General features: G+C 43.2%; 1 protein-coding gene across 8 annotated transcripts in view; it reads left to right on the forward strand.

The window, feature by feature from the left end:
- The window catches only part of tjp1b (tight junction protein 1b), a 56,846-nt gene that overhangs the window by 22,306 nt on the left and 7,405 nt on the right, over positions 1-27,135 (forward strand). For 4 of the 8 annotated variants that reach the window (XM_069686974.1, XM_069686976.1, XM_069686978.1 and 1 more), the window contains exons 3-20: positions 15,960-16,016; positions 16,527-16,651; positions 16,756-16,858; positions 17,041-17,356; positions 17,709-17,815; positions 18,522-18,690; positions 18,803-18,947; positions 22,113-22,246; positions 22,771-22,876; positions 23,024-23,174; positions 23,778-23,886; positions 23,976-24,195; positions 24,409-24,593; positions 24,673-24,768; positions 24,858-24,940; positions 25,033-25,243; positions 25,338-25,438; positions 25,542-25,892. In XM_069686974.1, coding sequence (XP_069543075.1) covers positions 15,960-16,016; positions 16,527-16,651; positions 16,756-16,858; positions 17,041-17,356; positions 17,709-17,815; positions 18,522-18,690; positions 18,803-18,947; positions 22,113-22,246; positions 22,771-22,876; positions 23,024-23,174; positions 23,778-23,886; positions 23,976-24,195; positions 24,409-24,593; positions 24,673-24,768; positions 24,858-24,940; positions 25,033-25,243; positions 25,338-25,438; positions 25,542-25,892 — 2,769 coding nt within the window. Of the gene's footprint in view, positions 1-1,654; positions 1,741-15,959; positions 16,017-16,526; positions 16,652-16,755; positions 16,859-17,040; positions 17,357-17,708; positions 17,816-18,521; positions 18,691-18,802; positions 18,948-22,112; positions 22,247-22,770; positions 22,877-23,023; positions 23,175-23,777; positions 23,887-23,975; positions 24,196-24,408; positions 24,594-24,672; positions 24,769-24,857; positions 24,941-25,032; positions 25,244-25,337; positions 25,439-25,541; positions 25,893-27,135 lie in introns of those variants that run through there. The other 4 variants (XM_069686975.1, XM_069686977.1, XM_069686981.1 and 1 more) reach the window with 3 other exon arrangements.

Below are 27,135 nucleotides of genomic sequence, written 5' to 3' on the forward strand. Positions count from 1 at the left end.
TCAGTCCCTCTTTTGCATTTTAAACAATCAAAGTAAAAGCATTTTCTACATTATGGGCCTCTAATCTCAATCTGACAAAGCATGTTTTGAATTTTATTAAATAAATAGCTGTTTTTCCAGATTACACACTTACAGAAAGAGAGAGAGAGAGACACACACACACACCGGGAAGGCATGAGAGCTGCACATCTTGTCCTTGTCTAGTCCTTTCTTTCAAAGGACATCTAATCAATCAAACCCAACTCATATTATGAAATCCAATTTGTCAAATCAATATTAAGACCTTCTTAATATCAGAAGGTTCTTATCTGAGATTTTTTCTCTTACAGAGACATATAGTGGATAAACATTGTGTACAGACAATAACAGAAGAATATATATTGAATCTTGCTGTGTAATCTGAACACTAAAAGGAAAGTGCTGCTGAGGACTGTATTGTCCAAATAGTCTACTTACACCATCAAATAAAGCTATAATATAAAGATTATAAACGCTCCCCTGTGAAGGTGCGTGAGTGCAAAGCAGCTTTACTCTCAGTGCAAACAAAGCTCTAAAGAGCTCTTGCATCCTCACACTGATTTATTAGCTCTCAGTTTGATCAAGATGCTTTCTAAAAGCTCTTTAAAGATAAATAGTAACCCTTGTAGGTCACATGCAGCAAAGGCAATAGCTTACAATGCTTTGTGTGCACACAGGTCTGACATGCCTTCTCATATTTACAGAAGTCCTGTTAGGAAATAAAACTTCATAAGGAAGTTATTTGAGGAGTCAATACAGAGATATTAACTATTTTTAAGCTGGTGTTGCCTTGCTGCAGTACCGGGTTATATTAAATTGTTTTATTCTGTTGAAAGCAAGATTTTTTTTACATACATATCTGCATAAAAATTGTAAGAAAAACAAAATCTAAATCCATTACTAAATCAATCAACTGCAACAAACAAAAGCAGTCGCCTAAAGATGTTTTTGTGACAGCAAAAAATGGGCCCATGAAAAAGACCATTAGGCTATATTATATCCAAAAATATCCATGGTGTATTTTTATACTTGCAATAGGCCTATAGTTAATGTAAAACTTTAAAAAATCTAACACTAAAAATAATGCGGATTTTTTGTTTTGTCAAAATGAATACGACCCTATTAATAATAACGTTTTTCATAAATGTATTTTGGGCTTCTATTGTAAATACTGATATTACGTAATTAAGACTTTCCATGATAAAAAAAAAACGCATCAGAATTGTGGGAAATGATGAGGATTAGTAATTTTTTTTTAAGTCAGGATGTTTTCCTCCGCAATTGATTCATTTTCAATAAATGATGCCTGATAACAGTCGCATCCACCCCTCCATATATGGTGGCTACAGCTATGTCCGCTTGGAGCCGATAAAGCTTCATCGCTGTGTTTTCATCCTCATCGACGACCGTTTTCTCTCGCGCTGGAATGGCGCTTGATGCTGCTGCTGCTGCTGCTGTGAACAGCCTCTCTGCATCCCTGTTTCCCCCTCTGCCCCCCCGCGGACAAAGCGGAATGGTTTCTTCCAGGCGAACCTGTCACTGTCACCGCGGCGGTGACGGCAGCCGAAGTGTGAGAGCAGAGGGGGGGAGAAGAAGGCTTCATCCACTGCCTGCCATTGCAGTGCGGCGGCTGCTGCTCTGGAGCCACACCAGGAAGACCTTTTCATTCCTTTTCTGTAAGATTATCACCAGCTCGTCGCAAGGACCATTGCTTTTGCGAAGGTGAATTGGTTTTCTTGATCCATCCGTGAGTACGCTATTCGGGATGATTCGCTCTAGCCGCAGGAGCTTACTGGATGTGTGTCCCCCTGCGGATACAAGCGAGCGATAACGGTGCAAGCCGAGGTAACTGAGCTACCTCACTGCTAGCAAACTGCATCTACGCGCTATGCTAAGTGGTTAGCTAGTTGCCCAACATGCTACCGTTATCTTCTAATTGAAAGCATGAATAACGATGCTCATTGTCCTAATGTTTGTTGAGCTTGCATAAGCGATAATAGAGAGTCACAAAATGCCCTGTAGTCGAGCTGTCATCGGGCTGACGGGTTGTTCCCACGTAAAGTGCGCGGAGCGTCCAGGTAACGTGAGCTAGGATGAGCTAGCCGTGTTAGCTGCTGGAACAAAATGTCGGCCAGCTTGGGGTTGATTTGGCCAAGGGGGTAAAAAGGGGGTACATGATAAATTAAGGGTCAGATATGAAGAGCTGTGGAAGGAGTGGTGTCGTGAGGTCTGCTAATAGAAATATGATATATGTTTACTAAATTAAAGAAAAGGTCACGCGAGGGCTCACCTTGTTTTGATGGTCAACGTGTGAAACCAAAGTGGCTCTTCGGTGAAGCTAGGTAGCAGTTGGCTAACGTTAGCTTGTTAGCTAGGTTCATTTTGGTGTATTTACATTTTAACCAGCTGTCATAACAACCCCTGTCTTTTTATCTGTGTGGGATGGGCTCTGCTATGGGGAAGGGGGGCTACAGTTACTGCTTGCTTCACTCATCCAAGCTAACTACCCTACTGTTTTCATGTCCGTACCAACGGCTGGTCTGTGGCTAACAAGCACTTAAACAGTCATCACCTGTTGAATATTGATAACACTGGACAGGATCGTTTTGCAGGTTGTCATCGTTTGTTTACATTGCTTTACACTACTTATAACTGCAGCTTGTGTTTACAGACTGTAAACATTATATTGACGTAGATGGTAACCTGCAAACTCTGGTTTAGCTTGTGTATCAAATCACAGTATTTTAAGATTTAATAAAAATACATATGAAATCAGATTCATATAAAGTAAACATCTTCACTTTTTTATGTTATGAAAATATCGTGATTCGGCTTTAATTCCTGAACCTTATCCTAGAAAAAAATCCCTCTGAGACAAAAAATACAGTAAACTAAACATATTTGTCTGATGTGGGAGACATGACCTTGGTTTACATCATATATTATATGTAGGCAGTCATAGTCTCTTAATGTTATTATTGTCAAGCTCTATAATTCATGATATGTTCCCTTATTTTTCTTAGTGTGTATGAATTAGATAAGGTTTTCTTGACATAGAATTTTGTTGTCTCTGATTTATCTTTGTTTCTATGATGGACTACAGGCTTTTAATTTAAAGGTAGCTCCCAAGAGACTATTTAAAGCACACATTAAAATTTAATTAGATATACATTTCAATGGAAGTATGATATATTTTTTACTGCACGTCCTAATGTTGGGCTCTCCAAGAGCTTGGGTGTATGACTTGAATATGTCATCACTGGCTTAAAGATAGTAATGTTATGTGAAATGGCAGCTGGGCAGGGTAGCAGATTTGTCACATGAAGTGGGGGAGGCACAGACAGTACAGATGATGTTTGTCGCAACCATTAGATGTTTTTTTTTGCATGATTTAATCTGATTCATTGTCTTTAAATAATTCAGATGGCTGTTTTTTGCGGGAGAAGTGAGATGAGGAGAATATCTCTCTGCCCAAGGGCAGCCATACATGTTGGCCTGTAAATCATGGTGCCCTAAGCTGTCATGGAAACAGCAGTCATCTGAGTCATTGTGGTTTTGGAAGGACAACTGTATCTCATATTTTGCATACTTACGTCATATTCGACTGCAGTTTTTATATTCCTGTCTACTTGTAGAAACTGTATGTAATAAGGGGCTTATCCAGTTGCTGATAACATTCTACGTCACAGCAGACATAAGAATGAGAGTGCATTGCTGTATTAATACGATGTGTTGACACATGGCAAACATCTGAGAAACTAAGCGTTGTATATTTTTAAACCTCAGGTTTGCATATATGGTAATCCCTCACCAAAGGGCTTATTTTATTAATTCAAAAGAGATCAAAGTTTATATCCTCAGGTACCTCTTTGAAGGGATTACTGGTCTAACTATGCAGAGAGAGAGAGAACTGGAAAACAATGGCTGAAATGTTGTGAGACTGTGAGCATAGCACATGGTGCAGTGTTAGTTATAGCTTGGAGGTGCCACTAGAATAAAAAGGAAAATGATTTAAAAAGTGTTATATCTGTGCATACACACATCTTATATAATAAGAATCATTATAGTATAGTTTCCTCCACAGAGAGGCGTGACTACACACGTGTGACACTCCTTGCCTCCCTCATCTTGAGCTAAAAGATTTAATCCCTTTTTTCTGTTTGGGATGGTTTCCTGTTCTGCATTGCAGCCCGGTGTAATCCCTTCTCCCTTTATTGTATCCACTCAGATGTTTCTTTGCTTGTTCTTATAGTGGCACTGTTGACACAAGATGAGTTACAATGCAATCGGTGACATAGAACATTGCTTTTCGTGCTAATAACGTATTTAGTTTTGTCTTTTTATACCCCCTTTATCCATGGACCAAATAATTCAAAAGTAGATTGTACGTCACTTGTCACACACTGATAGGCCCCATCATTGACATTTTACGGGCCAGGCATTAAATAGTTGATGAACTATCTTCTTTAGCTGCTTTATTTTATTGTAGCTCAGATTGAGGATACTGTTAGGAGATAATATGAGCTGTTGGGAAGCTGATTGATAGCTACTTTGGACATTGAAAGGTCATTGCATGGCGGAGTTAAGACTTCTTGTCTCTTTAAAATATGACATTATAGTCCATGTTCCCACAGTACAGTGAGTCTCCGTGTTAACAAATGGCACATTTACATTATGGGTATAGCTTCTGTGATACACATGCTGGCTAATATAAATCAGGTCCATTGTAAATCCCTATTTGAAAGGGGTGTGGAGTTATCAGGATGAAGAGGCTTGCAAAACCTCTCATCAATCACATTTCAGCACGAACCGTCTTTTTCTTATAGTGCAGAAACATCCCTTATCACGACCGTTTCCCATTGGCTCTGTTGTCCTCATTACAATCACTGTGATGGAGAGGAGGGGGCGTGGTGCAGGTCAGTGGCTCGGCTTATCAGCACATTCCTGCCCTCTTATGTGCTCTGTGTGGGGCACTGATAACTTCCAGCGGCCTGATTGAGTTCAGGAGCTGATTTCCTGGTCCATGTGTTCCGAACACACTCAGACCCTGGTTATCATCTGTGACTCCAGCTGTGGAGCCTGGAAATAGACTGTAGTCACACTGAGCCACTATCCTGAGAGCGATTATCGCGGCCGTATGTATTTTCTTTTTTATTGTTATGTGTTGTTGAAACGTTTTGATGCAAATTAGATTTCTTTTTTCTTTTTTATGGTATAGTTTGTATTTCCAGCCTCAGCAGGCAGTTGCTTTGTTTGAAATAGCCCACTTGTAATAACCCTCTGCACACTGTATGCTCAGCACTGCTGCTGCACAAAGTGGAGCATTTAGCAGTTAAAGAGCAAAATATATCCCTGAGGAGTTGGTGGAGACCAAACACAGGGATAAAAGAGAGTGGATTTTGGACTAACATTCACCAGAGTGGGTGTAAGTCAAATTCCAAATGAATGATAATGTTTCTCCTTAACTGCTGGTTTTGTATTTGCTAATAGGAGTCTGTTTGCTAAAAACTTGGCCAAATAATGAACAATGAATGGTAATTATAAGCTGATATTGTGATCACAAATTCCACTGTCCCAGAGGGTCCAAAAAATGCTGGTGTTCTCCGTAATGGATAAAAGCAATATTAGAAATTGGCACCATAGCTGTGGAGAAAGTTGAACAAACAGCTTGTGGTTTCTACATTCCTACAACACCCAGTGTTGCGCCCCTCCCTCTGAAAGGAACGGCCCAGCGAGAAGCTGGAGTCAAATGGTACCGTTTTCCAATCAAGAACATTGATTGCTGCAGGCAGTAGCTCAGAATGGTACAGAATACGATGAGAATATACCGTTGGATCGTCTAAAAAAATCTTCAGGTCTACATTTCAAACCTGACGATTTTGAACGAGACATAACATTGGAGGCGGGCGCCCTAGATTGCGGAAGTGTAGTTTAGCGAGCTCCCAGACTACGTGAAACACGTCATCTGGCGGAGGTTTTCCAGGGCCCATTAGAGAAGCGGATAGCGTCCTCCAAAGGCACAGAGAGTAATTGCTTTTTTTTCTGACCATAATGGCACTAGCTCCCCATAATAGCATGATAGGACTGGGGTTGAAAATCTGTGAACTGGCCCTTTAATAAAACAAGATGTCTCTTCATATCTACACTAATGGACAGAAAGTACACAGCTATATCACTATCAGTATTATGACAACTAAATGACAAACAGTCCAAACACAGATTTCCTATGAACACTTTTTAACACAGTGTTTACAGTCAGCCTCCGCTCACAAGTGAGATTTATATTTTTTTTATTATAAATACTAAACAAAGACATTTTGATGAGCTTTATCTAGAAACAGACAAACAAATCAAATCAGTTTGAAGCACAATTTCCCCCCCTTGTTTCTGCCAAAACCCTTTTTACTATAAAGATAAGTAGAACACTAGAATGAGCTTTAAAGCCAGAATATTAAGTCCAGTCTGAATCACAATTTCGGTTTTATTTCAGTCACGTAAGAAAATGTGCCAGGAAAACAAACAAAGCTTAAACCAAAGTGTAGTAACACCCCTGCATCCTGTAGTCATGAATTAAATATTGTAAAAGAAGACATAGTAGTGGCTAAACTGCTGACTTGCAGCGATTAGCAGCTCCAGTTCTCCACATGCCTCTTTTAGTTGATGTAGAAATAATTAATTTGGAGGCTGGTAGGCAGAAGGTAGTGGAGAGAGCAAAGTATGTGTGGAATTTGTCGCCGCTCTCCGGTTCTGCTCTGAGGGATGTAAATTTAACTCGCCCCCCTTTGCCAGCGGTGACGTGCTGTCTGTCAGGCTTGTCCAACTCGGTCATTATCCTGACTGATAGGTGGGATGTCATGACCCACATGGCCTTGGTTTGGAGTTAAATCCATGTTCTGAGGATGAATCTGGGCCACATACTTGTAAAAAAGTATTTTGTATGTTTTCATCTTCCCTCCTGTCGGTGCATTTGTTGTACATTTTCTGTGTGAGGCATTTTATCTCTTATCGTTCTCAGCTGCGTGTCCACTTTACTTTATCTGGATGCACACTGTGTTCATTTGAGTGGCGACTGCTCGTTTGATTTTTGCTCAACGAGAAGAGGACACAGAGGATGCAAATGATGCCTGTGCATAAGTGGTATCAGTGAAACGGTCCTGCAAATGTCAGGAAAGTGATGAGCAACAATCAGTCCATTACACGCAGGACGGTTGTTGTGAAACTTAGTTGGTACATTTATCTGCTTATTGAAGTCCAGTAGTTTCCGACACTGTCTTCTTAACGTGTCCCGACACAAAGGTTGCATTGTAAAGAGTGTGTAGTGTAGCCCCTGTCTTTAATAACGACTGCCTTCCATGTTTTTCCTATTGATGCTGAGGGAAGGAAAATGCTGTCCTTCATGGTCAACAAGGGATGTCTCAGTGCATGTGTCTGCTGACATAAGTGCAGATGCTCAAAGCTGCGTTAGGATGAATGTTTGTGCAACCATGCAGAATGCCACTCTATAGAAAACATTGTATGTCTCAACAGTAATGGGGTGAAATGATTTTACTACTAAAACAAATATAAACACTGTCGACCAGACAGTAAATAAATGGCATTACTTTTCCAAGTAATGCCATTTAATTGGGCTGTTGTTTTCCAAGAGGGGATAGTAAGTACAGGCTGTTCATTTTCCTGCAGAATAGATCATCTCTTTTAATGTCTTTTGAAAGATGTGCAAACAGAACAAAGTAAGGTTTTTATACTCTACATTGAGCACAAGTCACATGTGCGTCTTTGTGTTCCTCTCCACCTGCCTCCATCTCTTTCTGGGGCTGCGTTTTTATCAACCTGTTAATTTTAAAGTCTTCTTCAGAGGGGAGATTCATTCCTGATCATGTTTGTGTTGTCCTCATCTGCACTGTAAATGTACTCGTCCGTTGTTTGTAATGTAGTCAGTTTGACGGTCAGCAATCCTCGGTGGGCTGTCACTAACACGATGAGCATAATGTATGCATGTAATGCAGCACACCTGGGGAGGAGGGGCGTAATAATGTCCCCCATGCAAAGAGAATTGATGGATTCTGCCCCGGTTCAACCCGGCACTTCAGGGGTTAAGTCCGATACAGCAGTTTACACTGCGGATGGATGTTCGCTAGTACAGAGGAGTCCCATGCTGTAGCGGAACTGCAGATCCCACACAGATCGCTGCCAAGCTAGAGGGGATTTGCTCCGATCCCATGAGCGTGTGAGAGGAGAGCTGGAGGGAGGATGAATTCTGAGGAAAGATGTTTGGAGAGGACACGGACGCGTGCGGGGCAGAGGAAACATTAGGGCGTAGCTGTGGGGTGTGCTTCATAACCCCTCACCTGTGGTCGTAATTTAAAGTTGTTCGAGGGGTAAGAAAAAAGAAAGGAGAGGAAGGAGGGGGCTACCATCTCCTAGCGATGATTGGTGCGGTTTGGCACGGAGGCTGCTGAAGTGCGTCTGCAGGAATCTCCTGCTGGATTTACTGAGGAGTCGCTCGAGGTTGGAGAGGCGTTTGTGTATGTCCTCTGTAGCGACCAGGATGAACTGATGTAAGTAACTCTGACCTTCTCTGCATTCAATTTTATCTGAGACAAACCAGAGAGGGGAAGGGAGTGAGGTGGAGTCTGTTAACCTTTAAATAACACTAGTGTGTGTCGCTCATGGCTGGAATGGTTGATAATTAAGTTTTATGTCACAGTTAATAGGTTGCAACTCTCGACCTTCTTATCACTCGTGCATTGCTGCATCTTTCCTGCTGTCTCTGCTCCATTAGCGATCCACAGTACAGCGTGTGCACATGTTATATGTGCACAGTGTCACTTGTCTCTCAGGGGACCCCCTGACGGGGTGCTAAGGTATGGGCCCTTATTAGCATATGTTCTCTGAGGCAGGGGAGTTTTAGCAGTTGTCAGCACTCCCCAACACATCGTTTTCAATTTCTGAAGTGATCAATCATCTTATTCTACTTGTTTGCTTCTTCACTGCCAGCAGCCACAGAGGAGAGGGATACTGTTGTTGTTTTCTGTCTCTGGCTGCTGTGCACAATGCTCTTTCTGACAGTATGCTTGTTTGGACTTTACAATTTGTTTATTGCTCTGTGTCGGCGTCATTCCTGGTTTAATTTAATGGTTGTGAGGAAAATCAGGGGTGCTTCTTTACCTACCTTTATCTATGCTTTATTGCTGCTCTTATCTTGTGGGGGCCCATCCGGAGTTTGACTGTGGGAGTGAATCTGGGTCCCAGATGAGGATAGTGGTGATTGTTCTTAAATTTTAAGTTGTGGTGTCCCAGCATCAACATTAAACATCCTCTCTTGTCCTCCTCTGCCCTGGCACAATGATATCTTTGTGGAAAAGATCCACCTCTCTTCGTTGTCCTCGGGCCTTACAGGCGAATCCAACGAATGCGCAAGGGAGAGACAGAGAACGCGTTTTCTTTGCTGTATTGCATCATTTATTTCAGTCAATCCGTGGCATTTAATATAACAAGAGCTTATTAAACGCTCTCCAGTGTTGCTGCTGCAAGTTTCCCTTAAATCACTCTGTTGCAGCATCACAACGGCAGAATTAATGAGAGCTATTTTTAGCTCCTCTGGTCCCAGAGCGGTCAAAATTGAATAAGGTTCTGCCTCAGCCCTAAACCATACTACAGCACAAAATCTATTCTTCCAGTCAGAGAATTGAACACCCCACCATTTTCCTCAGTTCCCTCTGTGGAAGGAGAAATATGATTTTGTTTTTCTGCTGAGTAGAGATCGAGGGAGCCAGCACTCTTTAATTTTAATGATACTCCAAAATGAATACAAAATGAAACACCATCTTAGCTTCCCTCCTCGCGGGTCGTGTTAGGTTAGTGTTGTTATGACGCATTTTATATCAAGGACTCCAAGTGAAGCCTGAGAGGTTCTTCTACAACGAATTATTCCTTGTAACAAAGCAGATTTCATTTAAGATGAGTTATAGATAACTGTTTTCTGTTTTGTGGTTGGGGCAGAGATATGAGGCATGGCTTGCAATGCTACCCATTAAGATCGGCTCCTTGTACAATTTAACAGCCAAATTCATATTTGGAAATGAAAAGAACTTCCTTGCCAAAGTGGCTGGTAGACTCGCCATCAGCAGCCTAAATCTGCTTCATGTGGTGCAGCCAGGTCGCACAAGTACTCGTTTTCCTCTGACTCAAAGGCTAGGATACTGACCACGGTGGCACTAAAGTTACGTTTTCCATCAGCCAGCAGTGGTTGGTCTGCCAGAGAGGGTAGGCGGAGCTAAGCGGCTGCTTTTCCGGTCTATGCAAGTGTTGCGAGTAAACAGTAATCTACTATGATTGAACAAACAAAGAAAAGATCGATGACTACAGATACAACTTCAACAATAAGTGAAAATCAAGAGTTACAACCGTAACAAAGGGAGCCAACCGTAGACCTTTGGTTATCTCGGACGTATGCGCCCACAATTGCCTTTTATCACCATAAGGAGCCGCCAAACTGAAAACATCAAGATTCTATCTTTAAAATAAATGCTGCTATAACTAGTCGCTGTTTGATCAGTTGCCAGTTAATTAGTATGCAAAATGTTAGATATTTGATTAACCATGTGAGACATTTTTTAATGATTATTTTTTGGCCTTATTATATTGAACAGAGTGACAGGAAATATAGGGAGGAGAGAGTGGGGTTCAGCATCAAAGGGGTTGGAGTCAGCGTTGACGTCCAGCCTTTGATAGTCCAAAATGAGGACCTTGCCCCTGTACATGGGACGCCTGCTCCACCAGCTGAGCTAAACCAGCGCCCTACCATGTGAGCCATTTTAAAAGGAAGACCTGAAAAAAATGTTTCAATGTTTCTCAGAATATAATTTACAGGAAACGATTAATGGATTATAGTTATGTTTTTTTATCCTTTCTGTTGATTGAATTATCCCTGATTAACCGACTCAGCGTTTCTGCTCTTCAGTAATTAGCTGCTGATCCACATACATGTGGAGATAAGAAGCTTTTAGAGTCTTTCTTTGACAGACCTGCTTTAATAGTTTGTTCTGCTGAAGAATCACACATCAGCAGGTTTATAGAACTATTGTGCGCGCGACCGTTCGTGTATTGACTCCTCACAGTCCCTTTCGACCGCAGCTTTCCTGTCCCTTCTCCACTCAGCTGTGAGATCCATCTGTGTTGTAGTCCATCTGTGTTGTAGAGCTGGCTCCCAAGTTGCCCGGTTGTAATCCCCCCAAGCATGACCCATGCGACATGGTGCGTCTCCGCTGCGGAGCGGCTGCCAGCCCTGGCTCTGGCCTGTGGCATGAAGCTTCTGTTGGCACCAGTTGTCCGTGGCCATAAAGGACATTCACCACATTCGCACAAAAACTCATCAGTCGCTGGATGCTGCTGATGCGACTTTAGAACAAACTGTACACAGGAGCAGCGTAGAGTCGACTGCTCCCTCCTCTTTCTTCTGTGTTTACTTGACTTTTGAGCTTAGTGTCTGGGGCTCCTAACACAGCACGGAGATGTTTGTTTGGTTGTGAGACTTCAAATGAAATGCTGTTTTGTGTCTTATCTTTGTTAACTCTGCAACACTAGCTGGCAGCACTTTTGAGGCGATCTAAAGCAACACTTGCATGTTTGTTTCTAACCAACGTGGGGTCATTAGTGCAGACTGTGCTGAGATATACATGTGGCAACAAGTAAATAGTGCTCCCCTTAAAAAAGGGGCTGTTGTTCCAAATTAATTCAGCCGTGTCTTTTTTTTTCTTTTTTTTAAACCTCCCACAGTTGAGAGGAACCTTCAGACACGGCCTGAAAATGTCAGACCACTCGAACAACACCACACTGTTCCCCCTCTGTTACCAGAGCAACAAGCTCTGCAGGAGGAGAAAGCAAAATTACATCCCTTCAAAGTGAAAGCTGTGTGTGTGTGTGTTGATGTGTGTGTGTGTGTGAGAGAGAGAGAGAGGGGGAAAGAGGGAGGGGGGAGAGGGAGAGATGCAAAGGACCATGCTAAATCAGTTTTTTTCCTCCTAAATTCTGTTTAGTTTTTACTCCGCTTCAGATTCCTCCTCCTGTGCTCCATTCGGGATTTTACATTTCATTAATTTTATGGAGATTTATTTGTATTGGATTGAGACACAGTAAGCATTCTCTAATCATATTTTCCAGACGACAAATTCCTCACAACCACGCTGCAACGCGAAGGCCCAAACATTAAATGCTTGTGTGTGTGCATGTTTGTGTTACGCTGCATAAATGCCTATAAAGAATTTCTCAAAGTAAGAATGTCGACTGGAAACGAGCGCCTCTTGTAACTTTGCAGTTTAGTGGCAAACCATCTATAAATTCAGACAACATGTCAGAAGTTCTTTGCATCAGCGTTTCCACAGTGCATATCAAGAAGACGGGGGTATAAATCCTCCTCCCCAAAGAGCAAACTTTCCAGAGAGAATTCATGCCTCTGCTTTTAGCAGTCTTGTTAATATTCAGATGTCTCCCCCCCCCACCCTCTCTGAAGTGCAGTGTATTCAGCGTAAAAGGCCATGGGGGAGTTCCCCCGCTCAAACTTTTGTTCCCCCGCCTTGTGTCAGTCCCGCCATAAGCTTCTTGAGGAGTTTGTGACTGTTGCTGCCAAGCTGAGAGCGTCTGGGGCCGCTTGTGGCGAGTTATTCATCTGCCTGTATTCTCAGACACTAGCTAACGTTTGGCATTTGGCCGACAGGTCACAACACACTTAAAGACGACGTGTTGAAGGAAGCCCGGGTGGTAAAACAATAAACAGGACGGCAGCAGAGACAGTGGGCTAAACTGCTGCCTCACACTGAGCTTTCAAACAAAACCAAAATGGAAACTGTTTCCTAAAAAAGTTTAAAAAGTATCTTCATGTATTCTGCCTGCGGCTCATCCAACATTTAGGCATCATTATCACCTTTAGGAACTCGATAGCCAAACAATTAGCAGGTTGTCATGTTGATGCGCTGCTCATTAATCTTCAACATGAAGCTGCGCCGACACTTGCAAGTTGTTTAGAGCTTGAAGCCTCGAACAAGGTGTTTATAATGTCAGCTTATGATGTCAGCCGAGGGCCCGGGCACTGAAACTGATGCTGCTTTTAATGTGCGACTCATTTTGTCATCACACTTTAATGTGCCGCAACATGAGATCACTCCTCCCAGAGTGTTCTCCGCCCGGGCGGCCGTACTGTAAGTGTGCGAGGCGTCGCAGAAATCACCAGCGAAGCAGGAAGTGAAATGTGTGACAGTCTCACCTGCTAAGGTCACAGACCTGGGATCAATTTACCTGACAAATGGGGGTGATTGCATTAGGTGCTGTGATGGCGGTTGTAATTCGCCCGAAGGGATGGACCTGATAGTATTTTATACGCAGTCAGTGAATGTCTAATGTGTCGTGAGATTGTGGTGGAGGTGAAATGATATAGAAGAGGAGATAAGATAGGGAGGGAGCTGTTGGGTGCAGAGGACACTGCTGACCTCACAGCTGAAGGAGTCGACCTTCATCTTATCCTCTCTGGTTGTTAATGTGATGGACGGTGTGCTTGAATTTTAAACACTCGCTGTCAGTGCGGCCTCACTGTATCGAGCAGGGTTTTAATCATTGTATAATGATATTCAATGCCCTGTAAACATGAGACCTCATAGTGAGGACAGACTGTGAAGAAGAGTATGTTGCTACTGTGTGGTCTGTTTGGAGGCGTGTGCTGCAAATACAACCAATCACAGCACAGTGCTGTGAGTACGACAGTGTAAAGGCAGCAGAGTAAAACGTGATAATCTGCTGGGTGCAGTCCTGTGTGTGTGTGTGTGTGTGTGTGTGTGTGTGTGTGTGTGTGAGTGTGTGTGTGTGTGTGGTGGCTGTGACAGTTTGCATCCTTATTAAGTTTAGCTTGTGAAGAGCACAGAAACGGTCGGGCTGCCTCCGTCCTTTTAATAGAAACTCTCCGCTTTGTAGAGGGAATGAAGTGGAAATGGGCTCCTGTCAAACACTGTTATTGCCCTTCAGAATGTGTATGCTTCAGACCGTTCACTGTTTATTATATTTAATGTTCTCACTGTGTGCTTCTGTTCTCTGTGGTTTTGTTCACTGCATTTGACAGTTCAGCATACTCCTCACAAACCCCCTCAGGTGTCTATTGTTCAAATATACTGCAGAAGATTGTTCTTATGTGCCTTTAAGCACCAGTGTGCACGTTATGAAGGCAATTATACATGTGGATGCTGCCACATAATTCACTTGAAGCAGATGATGATGGATCATCCTGCAGACTTTAAAAAGATTGAAGTTCTGGTTAAATGTGGTGTTTTTGTATTTTAGGAGCAAGCTGGCTCTGACACTCGCACCAAAACATCACCAATATCTCCACAATCTGAATGAAGTCATTATGATAGAGGTTAAAAATTAGCTGTTTACATGGACGTTGAATGAAGTGATCCAATAAGATGTGCAATAGATGCCTCAAAGCGTTTCATTAGACCTTTTTTTTTACATGCGTAAATGGTTCTTCCCACTGTTCAGGGTCTCATCTGCAGGAAATATATGAGAAGAAGAAGTTTGTTCATTTTTTTTTTTTAAGAGTGATCTTTTCACAACTCATGTTTTGCACCTTTCAACCATGAAGGCATTCAGCAATACTGCCAACATACATTTCTCAAAATAAACAGTATGCACTTTACACATCATCATCAACAACAACAACTAAAAAAAGGCTTAAAGATATAATCTCCAAGATTTTCATGTAGATAAACGTCTGTTAAGTCACTATCGCCGAATGAGGTAACACAATGGTGATTGAGCCTATGGCTCACTGATGAAAGCCTTTGTATTTGCAGTATTACTGACTGGGTGTCTGCCAACATTCGCAGAAAAAAATCACAAGCAGCGCCCAGTTAGTGACACGTTTTCCATCAGCCAGCAGTGGTTGGTCTGTCAGAGAGGGTAGGCGGAGCTAAGCAGCTGCTTTTCCGGTCTCTGCAAGTGTTGCGAGTAAACAGTAATCTACTATGGCTGAACAAACAAAGAAAAGTAAAAGTAAAAATAAGTGAAAATCCAAAGAACAAGAAACAAATTCGCTCAGATGAAGGCAAACAGTCTGAAAAGGAAAGCGACCGTCAGCGAGGAAAATCAAGAGTTACAGCTGTAACAAAGGGAGCCAACTGCAGACGTCTGGTTATCTCGGGCGTTTGCTCTCACAATTGCCTTTTACCGCCATAAGGCGCGGCCAAATAGAACGAAACTGAGATCTTCGACATTATCAGTTTAAAGTATTAACAGTGAAGCAAAACAAGACATGAAAACAAAACATACAGATGCATTGTGCTGTTTTAAACCATTCCTCTTTATGGGACACACCCATCTTTTATAGTTCACCAAGTGAAACATGGAAAGTTGGTTCAGCAACACACTACAGGCACGTTTCTATCCCTGAAACTCCGTCACTTCACCTGATGTTACCCCTACATCGGGCAAACATGCACAGAAAGGATATATTAAACCCAACAGGACAGAAATGATCGGTTTTGAACGTTCCTTCTGATCGGGGCAGTCTGCCAATTGAGGTGGCAACACGAGGCATTTTTGTTCTGATTCAATTATTACACTCATTAAAAATATCCATTTACTTATTGTTTGCTTCACAGCAGAAATAGCCTTTAAGATCTAGGATGAGTGTTCAATTGGTGTATTTGCCGGCTGTAGCGAAGATGCAAAATGACTTTTTACAAGGGCGTTTTACTGCTGTTTTACTCAAGGACAGTTTCGCAGGACACGTGACTCTTCTGCTGCCCAAATCTGTGTGTGTTTGTGTGTGTGTGTGTGTGTGTGTGTGTGTGTGTCCTTTTTGTCACAAGACTGTTGCTTTATTCAGCCTCTTTGGATCCGAATCCGTCATCCCTCTTGTGTTAATCACACTGTACTCTATCTCTGTCTTCCAGAGCGCAGCAATGGAGGAGACTGTCATTTGGGAACAGCACACAGTAACACTACACAGGGTAGGTATCTCTAATCCTCCTTCAGATGCTCCCTACATCTGTCTGTGTTTTGTCCTGCTCTCTGTATCGCTCTACCTTCGCCTGATTTGCTTGTCTTTGCTTCCATCCCCCATCTCTGCATTTTTCTTCCCTCCAATTTTTCTGATTACATCATGTAAGTGTGCTCACTGTGCATGCAGCTGCAGGTGGAACAGATAGAACGGGGGAGTCATCACGGAGCTTTTTGTCTCTCCCACGTTTTCGACCATGGAGCTTAACAACCTGCAAAAAAATGCATTTCGTGCATGTTTTTTTTGCATGTAAACTACAGAAAAGATGCTAACTCACACAGCTAGTAGCCCATGTCTGCTAGCAATGACAAATAGAGGGAGGAACAGTGTATGACTGTTGTATTTCTTTGTCTTTATGTAGAATTGGTTTACAAAAAGGCAACTCTGGATCTGAATCCACACCTTTAACATGACATGACAATTAAATACACATCCTAACCTATGTTTCCTCTGTGTGCAGGCACCAGGGTTTGGCTTCGGGATAGCCATATCAGGAGGTCGGGATAACCCTCATTTTCAGAGCGGCGAGACCTCCATTGTCATCTCAGATGTGCTGAAAGGAGGCCCAGCTGAAGGCCTGCTGCAGTAAGATTTAGTTCCAATATTGGCAGATGGTTATTAGTATTAAATTACCCTGGCCGCTACAGAAAGACTCCAGCATGTCTGTTATCTCTTTGTCCCCTCTCTAGGGAAAATGACAGAGTCGTCATGGTCAATGCTGTCTCCATGGACAATGTGGAGCATGCGTATGCAGTTCAGCAGCTTCGAAAAAGTGGGAAAATTGCCAAAATTGTGAGTGCCAACGTCCAATCCTGCAGGAGACTGGCAGTATTTTGTTACCATCCAAGGCTACAATGTCTTGTCACAGACATTCGTTATATATTTAACAGCTGACTAGCAGCAGAAATGTTCGTGATCAAGAGAGTGACTGAATCATCTTACTGTCACTGACGGGCTTTTCTTTCTTTGGCCAGACAATCAGACGGAAGAGGAAGGTGCATGTCCCCATGGGCCGCCTGGGGGAGAGGGAAACCATGTCCGAGCACGACGAGGAAGAGGACAGCTACGACGAGGAGATATACGAGACGCGGAGCGGACGCAGCGGTGCTTACAGCGGCGTGGGCGGGGCCATGGGCAGACGAAGCGGCCGGAGCAGCGGCCGGAGGGACAGGGAACGCGAACGCAGCGGCTCGCGGGAGAGGAGCCTCTCCCCACGTTCAGACCGCCGCTCACACAACCTGCCCCCACGTCCCGCCAAGGTCACGCTCGTCAAATCTCGCAAAAATGAAGGTGAGGCTCACAAAGTCGGGGCAACAAAGGAGGGCGGAATGAAAGTTCTTTACTGTTAACTCAGGAAATCAGCTGCCGTTTTATTCACCCAACAATTACCAGACAGCCAGACCTTTAGAAGAGAATAAGACCTCCAAATCAGCATTGGTCAGCTGCCAGAGTAAACAAAACTTGCCAGCCGCAGCAAAATCCAAGTTAACTCAAGTAAATCTAAGTAAAAGAGCAATTAATCTTCTTTAATCAGTCCTGTTAATCCCAGCGGGAGCAGCGGACAGCACAGCGCGCTCAATGTGGAGTGGTCATGTGAACTCTGTGCTAACATGGTCTTTGTTGCTGTCGTTCACTTTGTAAGCAGAATATGGCCTGCGCCTGGCCAGCCACATCTTTGTGAAGGACATTTCCCCTGAGAGCCTGGCAGCCAGGGACGGCAACATCCAGGAAGGAGATGTTGTACTGAAGGTAAGAGGGAGGAGATGCGAAGCCTGGTGAACATTTGATATGAACCAAACTATTGAAAATGTTTCCACGATTTTTCCGTTTTTGTGTGGACAGAAAATTAAGAGAAGACTTGATATTAAGCTGAATGTGACAAGTACAAAAAATACTTCTGTACCAGCCCTGTTTCTATCTAATGTTGCATAACAGCACGTACAGCTGCAGCTGGGTCTGCTTGATGTTGCTCGGTTTTGTCATATTTTGGAGAACATAAATAGAAGCTGTGTGGGTATAAAAAGTGCATTTTGAATTGTAACGGTGGTTTCTCACATTCAGCCTCCTCACACAACTTTCTTTTAATGCCAAAAAAAAAGAAATGAAATGTTAATTAAATTATTATAAATATAAAATTGTCACATACATATTCTTATAGGGAAAAATGATCCTTTCAGTGCTGTAGCTGCATGTTTTTTTTCTTGTTTTCTGTCTCTCATAGCTTTACGAATTGATTTCGCCCTGACAAACAGAATCATTGTCATTGTGCATCTGATCTTGTGCCTCAGAGAAAATGTGTTGCAGCCTAAACTTAACTTCTCATATGACAATTTTATTGCTTAAAAATGAGGCACAAACATGCTTTTATTTGATTTCTCGCCTTCTTTTAATTGAAATAATCCCGCTTTTCTGTGTTATGTCAAGACAAAACAGCTTCTTCTTCTGATTCTCGCAGATCAATGGCACAGTGACAGAGAACCTCTCTTTGATAGACGCCAAGAAGCTGATAGAAAGGTCAAAGGGCAAGCTAAAAATGGTGGTTCAGAGGGACGACAGGGCGACCCTGCTGAACATCCCTGACCTCGATGACAGCATTCCTTCAGCCAACGCCTCCGACAGAGACGGTGAGAGTGGTGTTAAGTGTTGGAGTCAGCTGAAATAGGGCGCGGTTCAAAAGCCCGACTTGTCAGCGTGTTTCAGGCTGCATTCGCTGAACAGAGGCTCTTGTTTGATCAGACATTTCAGATATCCATTCACTGGCATCCGATCATTCCAATCGATCGCATGACAGACATCGTAGCAGCCGCTCCCGCTCTCCAGACAGACGATCTGAACCTTCAGACCACTCCAGACACTCGCCCCCTCAAATCAGCAACGGCAGGTAAAGACCATCAACCTACACATTTATATTGTGTGTTTATGTCTTACATGTCATTTTCACATGGATTGAGAAAGTTTTGCTTTTTGTTTTCTGCTACTTTCTCTCTCTGGTTGTTATAACAGCAACTCCGTACCAACAAAAACAGCACAGCAGTGACAAAGATATAACATATATCCACAAAAACAGATTATCACAGTTTACCACCCCTTAAACAGCTTGTGATTTGTGTTGTGACTAAAAGCGATTTTGTTTTTATTATAAATAATGTAGTACTGAAATAATCAATGAGTCAATCAGCAGAAAAAAGTACGACCGGAATATAAGACGCAGTCTGTTTTTGGTTGTATCCCAGAAGGAAAAAGGTTTTCTATAAGTATTGGTGCTATAGCTAGCGGTAGCTGGCAGCCTACGGTAACAATGATTGTTGTGAGGGTCACCACTTAGCGACACTATAGCGCCATCGCCTGTTTAAAATACTGTAACGCAATAACACACCTCTCTGCATTTCATACTGCTATATTAGGCGCACCAGTGTACAGGAAGCAGCCCAATTTTTAGATGAAAGAAAACTTATTAAAAGTGAGTCTTATTTTACGGTAATCATTTGTTTCATAATCAGCTAATTGTTAAAGTCATTTTTTAACCACACATCCCCTGCTTCCAGCAGTTTACAGAATATTCTTGTTTATTTATTTATTTATTGCTTTCGCAAACATCACCAAACTATTTTCCGAGGCTTTTTAGATTAAATGATGAATCAAAAAAAATTGTCAGCAGATTAATTAATGGCGTCCTATGTAGTGCTAACTGTTATTTAACTGATCCTGTCATATTGTCTGCTCTCTTTGCTGTCAACGTTTTAAACCAGACCTGTTCTGCTGTTTGGTCGTGAAGGACTTTAGATTTTTTTGTCCCAGGTTAAGACCCGCTGTCAGCCCATTCAGCACTTCTTTACTGTAATCTTGTTTTAAAGCACCTCATTAATTCTTTATTTACCTCAGTAGAGCACCTGAGCTGTTCCCCTTTCACACCGCTTATTGACCTGAGAATAATAAAAGTCAACTGTTAAGCTGCAAAAGAGACAATGTTGGTTAAAATTAGTGCTGAGTGTCACGTTTGCCCTGCTTTGTGTAAATGTTGTAAAATAAGTGCTTTACCTGTATTACTGTCTGCCTTCTGTAACTCTAATCAAAGCTGTTTTTTTTATTCCAAAACAGCAAGATTACATAATGTGCCAACTGTACAGATCTTAAACATGATGCAATATACTACGGAAGCCCTTAGGGGACATGCATCCATACATTATATTTACATACATTACGTTTTCCCGTGATAACAAGTAATTTATAACAATATAACAATAATAATAAACTTTATTAATATAGCACTTTTCAAAACAGCAGTTCCAAAGTGCTTCACTGTTAATAACAGAAATACATAATAGCAGCATGACGACAAAAATAAAATGCAATTAAAATGCAATTTTTTAAAATGGAAGAAGGTACTCCACACTAAAAGCAATTTAAAAAAAAAGGATGAAAATAATTAAAAGTCAAATCCAACCAATGGGGGTCCACCCACAGGAAAACGGACTAAATAAAATGTATGGATGCATGTCCGCTAAGGGCTTCCGTACTATACCAAACAGGAGAAATGCATCAGCAGAAAGCAACAAAGCTTATCAGTAGAGTCTCACAAACATTAATTTTTTGATTTGTTTCCATTTTTATACCTTTGTATTTCAACAGCTGGAGAATACCGTAAGTTTGGCACCATCACCCTGTGTGAATAGTCACTAGTAGAAGTGGTAGTAAACCCTGAATAGTTTTAACGTAGGACAAAAGACACGTAGGTCTAGTTTGAGTTCACATTTTATTTGAATTAGAGAAAACCTGAATTTTTGTAAAAAATCACAGCAATTTATAAGCTAATGAAATATTGCTGAAGCGATGTTATACAACATCAATTATTCAGCGACATATCTTGTTTTGACTTGAGGTGACAGTCCTGTGAAAGTATCACATGATCCCTGTGCCTCTTTAAATTTTTTGGTGGGCAAACCGCATGTTTGGCACCGGGACAATATGGCTCCGACACTGAAGGAACAAAAGGATGTCACCAGCTATCAGTGTCAGCTGTCTCATCTTTTACATGTCGCTGAGCTTTTGTCAGATCTTTCTCTCCCATGTATCTGTAGATGTCTGACTGCATTTGGCTCTCTCTCTTAGTTTTGCAGTATTTACAATAAAAGAAATCTGAATAAGTTACAATGTCAAAAGCAAAAAGGTGTTATCATATTTTAAATCTGATACATCCTGGCTAGTGGAGCGCTTAAGCAATTTATTCTCATAAATGTTTTAATTAGCAGGAAGGAGATGCTGCGGCAGGATGTTATTGTTCATCTAAACCTGATCTGTGACCTGTGAACTGTTCTCTCGAGCGAGGAAGTTGGCGGTTTAAAAAAGGAGGGGTGGAAAAAGAAGTTTGTTCAACTGCAGCCAGTTCAAACAGGGTCCTTTGTGGGTACTCGGTCACACGGCCTGTGAATTACAGAAATTTGCCAGTCAAGTTGTGCCAGTGAGCAGCCATGTGACCGGGAGGTTGGAGACGTACCACTGAAAAACAAGATTTGCTTACATCTCTCCTGATTCCTCATTGGAACGGGACAGAAACCCAGGAAGTTTCTTTCATCATTCACCTGACTTGTAATTGGCCGGGGTCCCTCCCTGCGTGTCACTTTACACGACCTTATTGTTTCAAAACTGACATCAAAGTCAAATCTTTGCAGAGCCTTGCAGCGAAACTCACCTGGAAGACAGAATCCACTCTGACACCTTAGATAAGCTGCTCTAAAAATAGAGCACAAAAGAAAAAAAGACAAAGCAAAGACAAAGTGGTGACCTTGAAGACTTCGATGCAGCCTCAAACTCAAGCTGTTCTTTCACCTGTTTTTCTTCCCCTCAGCCGGTGCGTGTCCACTGCGGTCAGCAGAGTGTTTCGTACACTCTAGCTTTTGTAATGAGTGCTGTTGCGTGTTGTCAAGATGTTGTAGCCTTAAAGCTCTCTGGTCGCCTTCAAGCTATACATCTCCAGAATACACTATTTATAAACCTGTGTTCTTTTTATAAAGACAAGTGGATCCAAAGCATCTATTTTTGTCTGCAGTCACAGAAGTCGTGATGACGAAAGGATGTCGAAGCCGGCTTCAACACCAGCCAAGCTGCCAGAGGAGGTTCCTCTGCCCAAACCGAAGGAGTCGGCTATTGCTAGAGAAGAGAAACAGCTTCCACCGCTCCCAGGTCAGAGAGATAACATTCAGACATTATACAGGATCACTGTTCGTATGTGTGTAAGCAGTTGAACATTTAAACTTCTGATCAGAAAATGAAATCTTATTTCAAACAGTCGTTTTTGCCCTTTTTAAAAGCACAACTATAAAAAAAAAGTTAGATCCAGACGCCTGCTGAGCCTGGCTGAGTTTGCCTGAAGCCAAGTGAAAATAAACCGTATGAGTTGATCGGGTCTGACGTTCCTCCCCAGCCTGCAGCACTCTGCTGCCTTTCTGTTTGACCTCCCTGCTCGGGACACTGTGTGCCTTGAGTGTGTGTGTGTGCTCAACCGTCTGTGTGATAATACTTTGCCCGTGTGTGTGTTTTTTCATCGGTGTGCTTGTCCTCAGTTAAACACATGCATTTGCAGTATTGTAAGGTTGTGACAGTTTTTGGAGGGAGCCCTCTTTTGTTTTTAAAACAGTCTGAGCTTGAATTTAAAAACCGTCCTTCTTCCGTCTGCTTTAATAAAGTTACTTTGTGTGTTTGTTCAGAGCCCAAGCCGGTGTATGCTCAGCCTGGACAGCCAGATGTAGACCTGCCAGTCAGCCCCTCTGATGCCCCTGTGCCAAGCGCTGCCCATGATGATAGCATCCTACGGTAACATTCTCAGTAGATGTAATATCATCGAATATTTAAGCCTTCCTGCTCATCCTGACCTCGGTTATCTCTACAAAGCAGGACATTTTGGCTGCCATAAGACATAGATTTTTAATGCTGTTAGGTGTCTTTATCCTCACTCCTCAGGCCAAGCATGAAGCTAGTGAAGTTCAAGAAGGGGGAGAGTGTGGGGCTGCGGCTGGCCGGGGGGAACGACGTGGGCATCTTTGTAGCCGGAGTGCTGGAGGACAGCCCAGCTGCTAAGGAGGGTCTGGAAGAGGGCGACCAAATTCTCAGGGTGAGATCCTTTAAAACTCAGTGTGTGTATAAACGGAGAGCTGAAATGAAGAGGTTGCTTTTGAATTGCAGAGTTGTTAAAAAAAAACACAAAAGAACAAGCTGTTTTTTATTTTATAAAAGAAAGTTTTCTTCGTCTTCTTGTTTTCACAATGGTTACCTGATAGTGTCTGTAATAAGCCATGTTTTATGGGCTCTGTCTCCTCAAGCTTTCCCCTTTTTTTTATTCATGGTTTTACACACTGCCTGCTCCAAAATTCTTGTACCTCCAGGCTGGTCTCTTAGCAATGGCCCTGAGGGAGCACACACAAAAAAACAGTTTCCTCTCGCTGTGTTTGTCCCATTTCCTCAAAGCCATATATCTCTCTGTTTGTACCTCCTCCTCTTTTCTCCAAGAATAATGAGGAATGGCTCGAGTTCTTGCAGTGCAGTAAAACCTGCAGTTGCCCAGGCAATACTGAGAAAAGGAAGAGTTATGTAAACCTTTATCTAAATAGAGATGAATACTTTCTGCCGCACTCTCTATGAACAACAAAGCCAACTCCTTGGTAAGTCCTTGATAACAGATACGATGTTGCATTAAGCAGTTACTTCTGTGTTCCAGGTAAATAATGTAGATTTTGCAAACATAATCCGAGAGGAGGCGGTGCTTTTCCTCCTGGACCTTCCTAAGGGTGAAGAGGTCACCATTCTGGCCCAGAAGAAGAAAGATGGTAAGTGAAGTGAGTAAGGAGACGAGAAAGGAGAATCCTTTCTGTAAGTGGAATTGTCCCGGTCTGACTCACCGCTCTTTCCTTCTCAGTGTATCGGCGGATCGTGGAGTCAGACGTCGGGGACTCCTTCTACATTCGGACGCACTTTGAGTACGAGAAGGAGTCTCCGTATGGGTTAAGCTTTAACAAAGGTGAGGTCTTCCGGGTAGTGGACACCCTCTACAACGGCAAGCTGGGCTCCTGGCTGGCCATTCGCATCGGCAAGAACCACCAAGAGGTGGAGAGGGGCATCATCCCCAACAAAAACAGGTGACAGCACCCTGATGTGTGCGGCTTGATTATATTCAAAGAGTGACATGCTGCTTTAATGTAGACAGTCATGTCCAATATGTGTATTAAATCTTTGCCATGTAATGTCCTTCGTTCTGGCAGTGTTGCGGTTAGCTCTGCCAAGTTTGTGACACATCCATTAGCTTGTGTGACATTAAGAACCGTCCCTGTCCTTCTGCCGTTCGTCAACAGAGCCGAGCAGCTCTCCAGCGTGCAATACACCCTCCCCAAAACGGCAGGCGGCGACAGGGCCGACTTCTGGAGGTTTCGTGGTCTTCGCAGCTCCAAGCGGAACCTGAGGAAAAGCAGGGAGGACCTCTCTTCCCAGCCAGTCCAAACAAAGTTCCCAGCTTATGAGAGAGTGGTACTGAGAGAGGGTGAGTGACCATATGTGCTCGTCTTTGTGTCACTGTGAGCTGCGTTATTAGACCGCTGATATTTGACTTCTTTGTGCAGCTGGTTTCCTGCGACCTGTGGTGATATTCGGGCCCATCGCTGATGTTGCTCGAGAAAAACTGGCCAGAGAGGAGCCAGAACTTTTTGAGCTTGCAAGTATGTTTGTCTGCATTACATAGCACAATAACTGAAGATAACTGATGAAGCTGTTGGTACTCATTAAGGTTCTCGACATCTGTTTGCAGAGAGTGAACCGAGAGATGCAGGAACAGACCAGCGGAGTTCAGGAATCATTCGTCTTCACACCATCAAGCAGATCATTGACAGAGTGAGTATGCCTCCTTTTTAATCTCCCACAGTGCAATGTAGGTTTTTAGATATTTTTCATCCCTCCTCTTTCCTGTCTTTTATCTCATGAAGGACAAACATGCTGTGTTGGACATCACCCCGAACGCAGTAGACAGGCTGAACTACGCTCAGTGGTACCCAATTGTAGTCTTCCTAAATCCCGATAATAAGCAGGGTGTGAAAAACATGAGGACCAGACTGTGTCCAGAGTCCAGGAAGAGCGCCAGGAAGCTCTATGAGAGAGCCATCAAACTGAGGAAGAATAATCACCACCTGTTCACCAGTGAGTGAGAGAGGGTTAAAACACGGCATCAATATTCTCTATTACTGCTTTTTATTTTTCATGAAGTGATAGTGACTTAAATATTCTCCCTCAGCCACCATCAACTTGAACAATATGAATGACGGCTGGTACGGAGCTCTGAAAGAAACGATCCAGCAGCAGCAGAATCAGCTGGTGTGGGTGTCAGAGGGAAAGGTAAGAGACCGGCCTGTTGGCTTCCACTTCACTGAACGATATTTAGTGTCCTGTTAGTCCGACTGAGCGACATGTGTGATGATCATTTCTCCGCTCTGCTCAGGCGGATGGCACTACGGAGGATGACTTGGATATCCACGACGACCGCCTGTCCTACCTGTCGGCACCAGGTAGCGAATACTCCATGTACAGCACGGACAGCCGCCACACTTCTGATTATGAGGACACAGACACGGAGGGCGGAGCGTACACAGACCAGGAGCTAGACGAGACTTTGAATGACGAGGTGGGTCTCCCCACGGAGCCCGCCATCACCCGCTCTTCCGAGCCTGTGAGAGAAGACCCACCTGTGATTCAGGACACCCCAGGTTACCCTGGATACCAGCACCCTGTGCAGCCAGACCCAGCCAGTCGCATTGATCCAGCTACGTTCAAGATGGCCGCTCCGCAACAGGTAACGTTCATCTGTAGCTCTGCAGGCTGTGCCATGTAGAGATGTATGTGGTTAGAACTCTACAGCAGCAGAGCAGAGGAGTAGCTCCTGTGTGTTCAGTGTTGTGTCCTGACCTTTGTTAAGATTAAATGTCCTTTGTTAAGTGATAAACATGTTCTAGAAGCTACTGGTATGTTATCTATTGTAGCCACATTTATGCGAGTGCACTCTGGCTGGTGTAAAACTGATTCAGTGTCAGGAAGAGGATCATGGTGTTGGGGTGAGCTGTACTTTGTGTGCCCTTGGCAGGCTGTGTCATAAATGTCTTTTAACAATACTTCACAGCAAGATGAGGCTGCTCTGCCCTCGTTGCCTCCGACGGTGGTAGCGCCCCCTGCTGTTGAGCAGCCTGTACAGCTAGAGGGTATGCACCTAGAGGAGCCGCCTGCTGCAGCCGCAGCTCCTCAGGCTGACTCACTTAGCAGCCCCAGCCCTGCCCCTGAGCTTATTCAGCCCCCACCACCACCACACGAACCCCACCCGTCTGGACCGCCCGGTCCAGAACCAAAGGTACCCGCTGTTTCACCAGCCACTCGGACCGGGCCTGGGCCCCAGCCTGCTGTTTTAACTGCCTGTCTTCTCGCACATGCTTTCCACTCGCTCTCTGCATGACATGCCCACACTGTGTGACTCACTGAGCCCACTGTGTGCCTCTGGCTCCCAGAGAAAATGTGCGACAGACTAGTCCACATGCACCACAGTGGGCTGGGAGACCAGAAGGACTGGTACATCTGAGTCTTTGAACAGGGTGAAGACATCCACAACCAGCCCTAACTGTTGCCTTTACTTCCTTTGCATGGCTCCTAATGTTTTTGGGTTCTTTTCAGCTTTAACTCTCTTCTGTAGATGAACGATAGTAGCACCTACAGTGGCATCATAGTGGTAGATGTGTCGTCTGTTGTAGTGCCAGTAGTTTGACGTTGCATTAGATGCAAACTGAATGTTGGTTGCATGATGAAAGCTAACCTGCAGACAGTACTCTTTGTAATATGGAAAAACAAACTGATCAGCACACTGCATTGTGTCTTCTGTTTAGCAGTTTTGTTCTGAGAAGATGCCAACAAATCAATCTTCTTCCTTAGGAAACACTGTGACTAGATCTGCTGTCTACAGGCTACACATCATATGTTTGAAATGAGGCCTTTCAGAAATGTGCAAAATGCTTTTCAACCATTTATAAATGCAGCAATGTGTAAAACACCGT

This window comes from Semicossyphus pulcher, unplaced genomic scaffold (genome assembly GCF_022749685.1).
Source record: "Semicossyphus pulcher isolate SPU_LCO1_2020_fin unplaced genomic scaffold, fSemPul1.0.p SCAF_8, whole genome shotgun sequence".
Classification (NCBI taxonomy): Eukaryota; Metazoa; Chordata; class Actinopteri; order Labriformes; family Labridae; genus Semicossyphus; species Semicossyphus pulcher.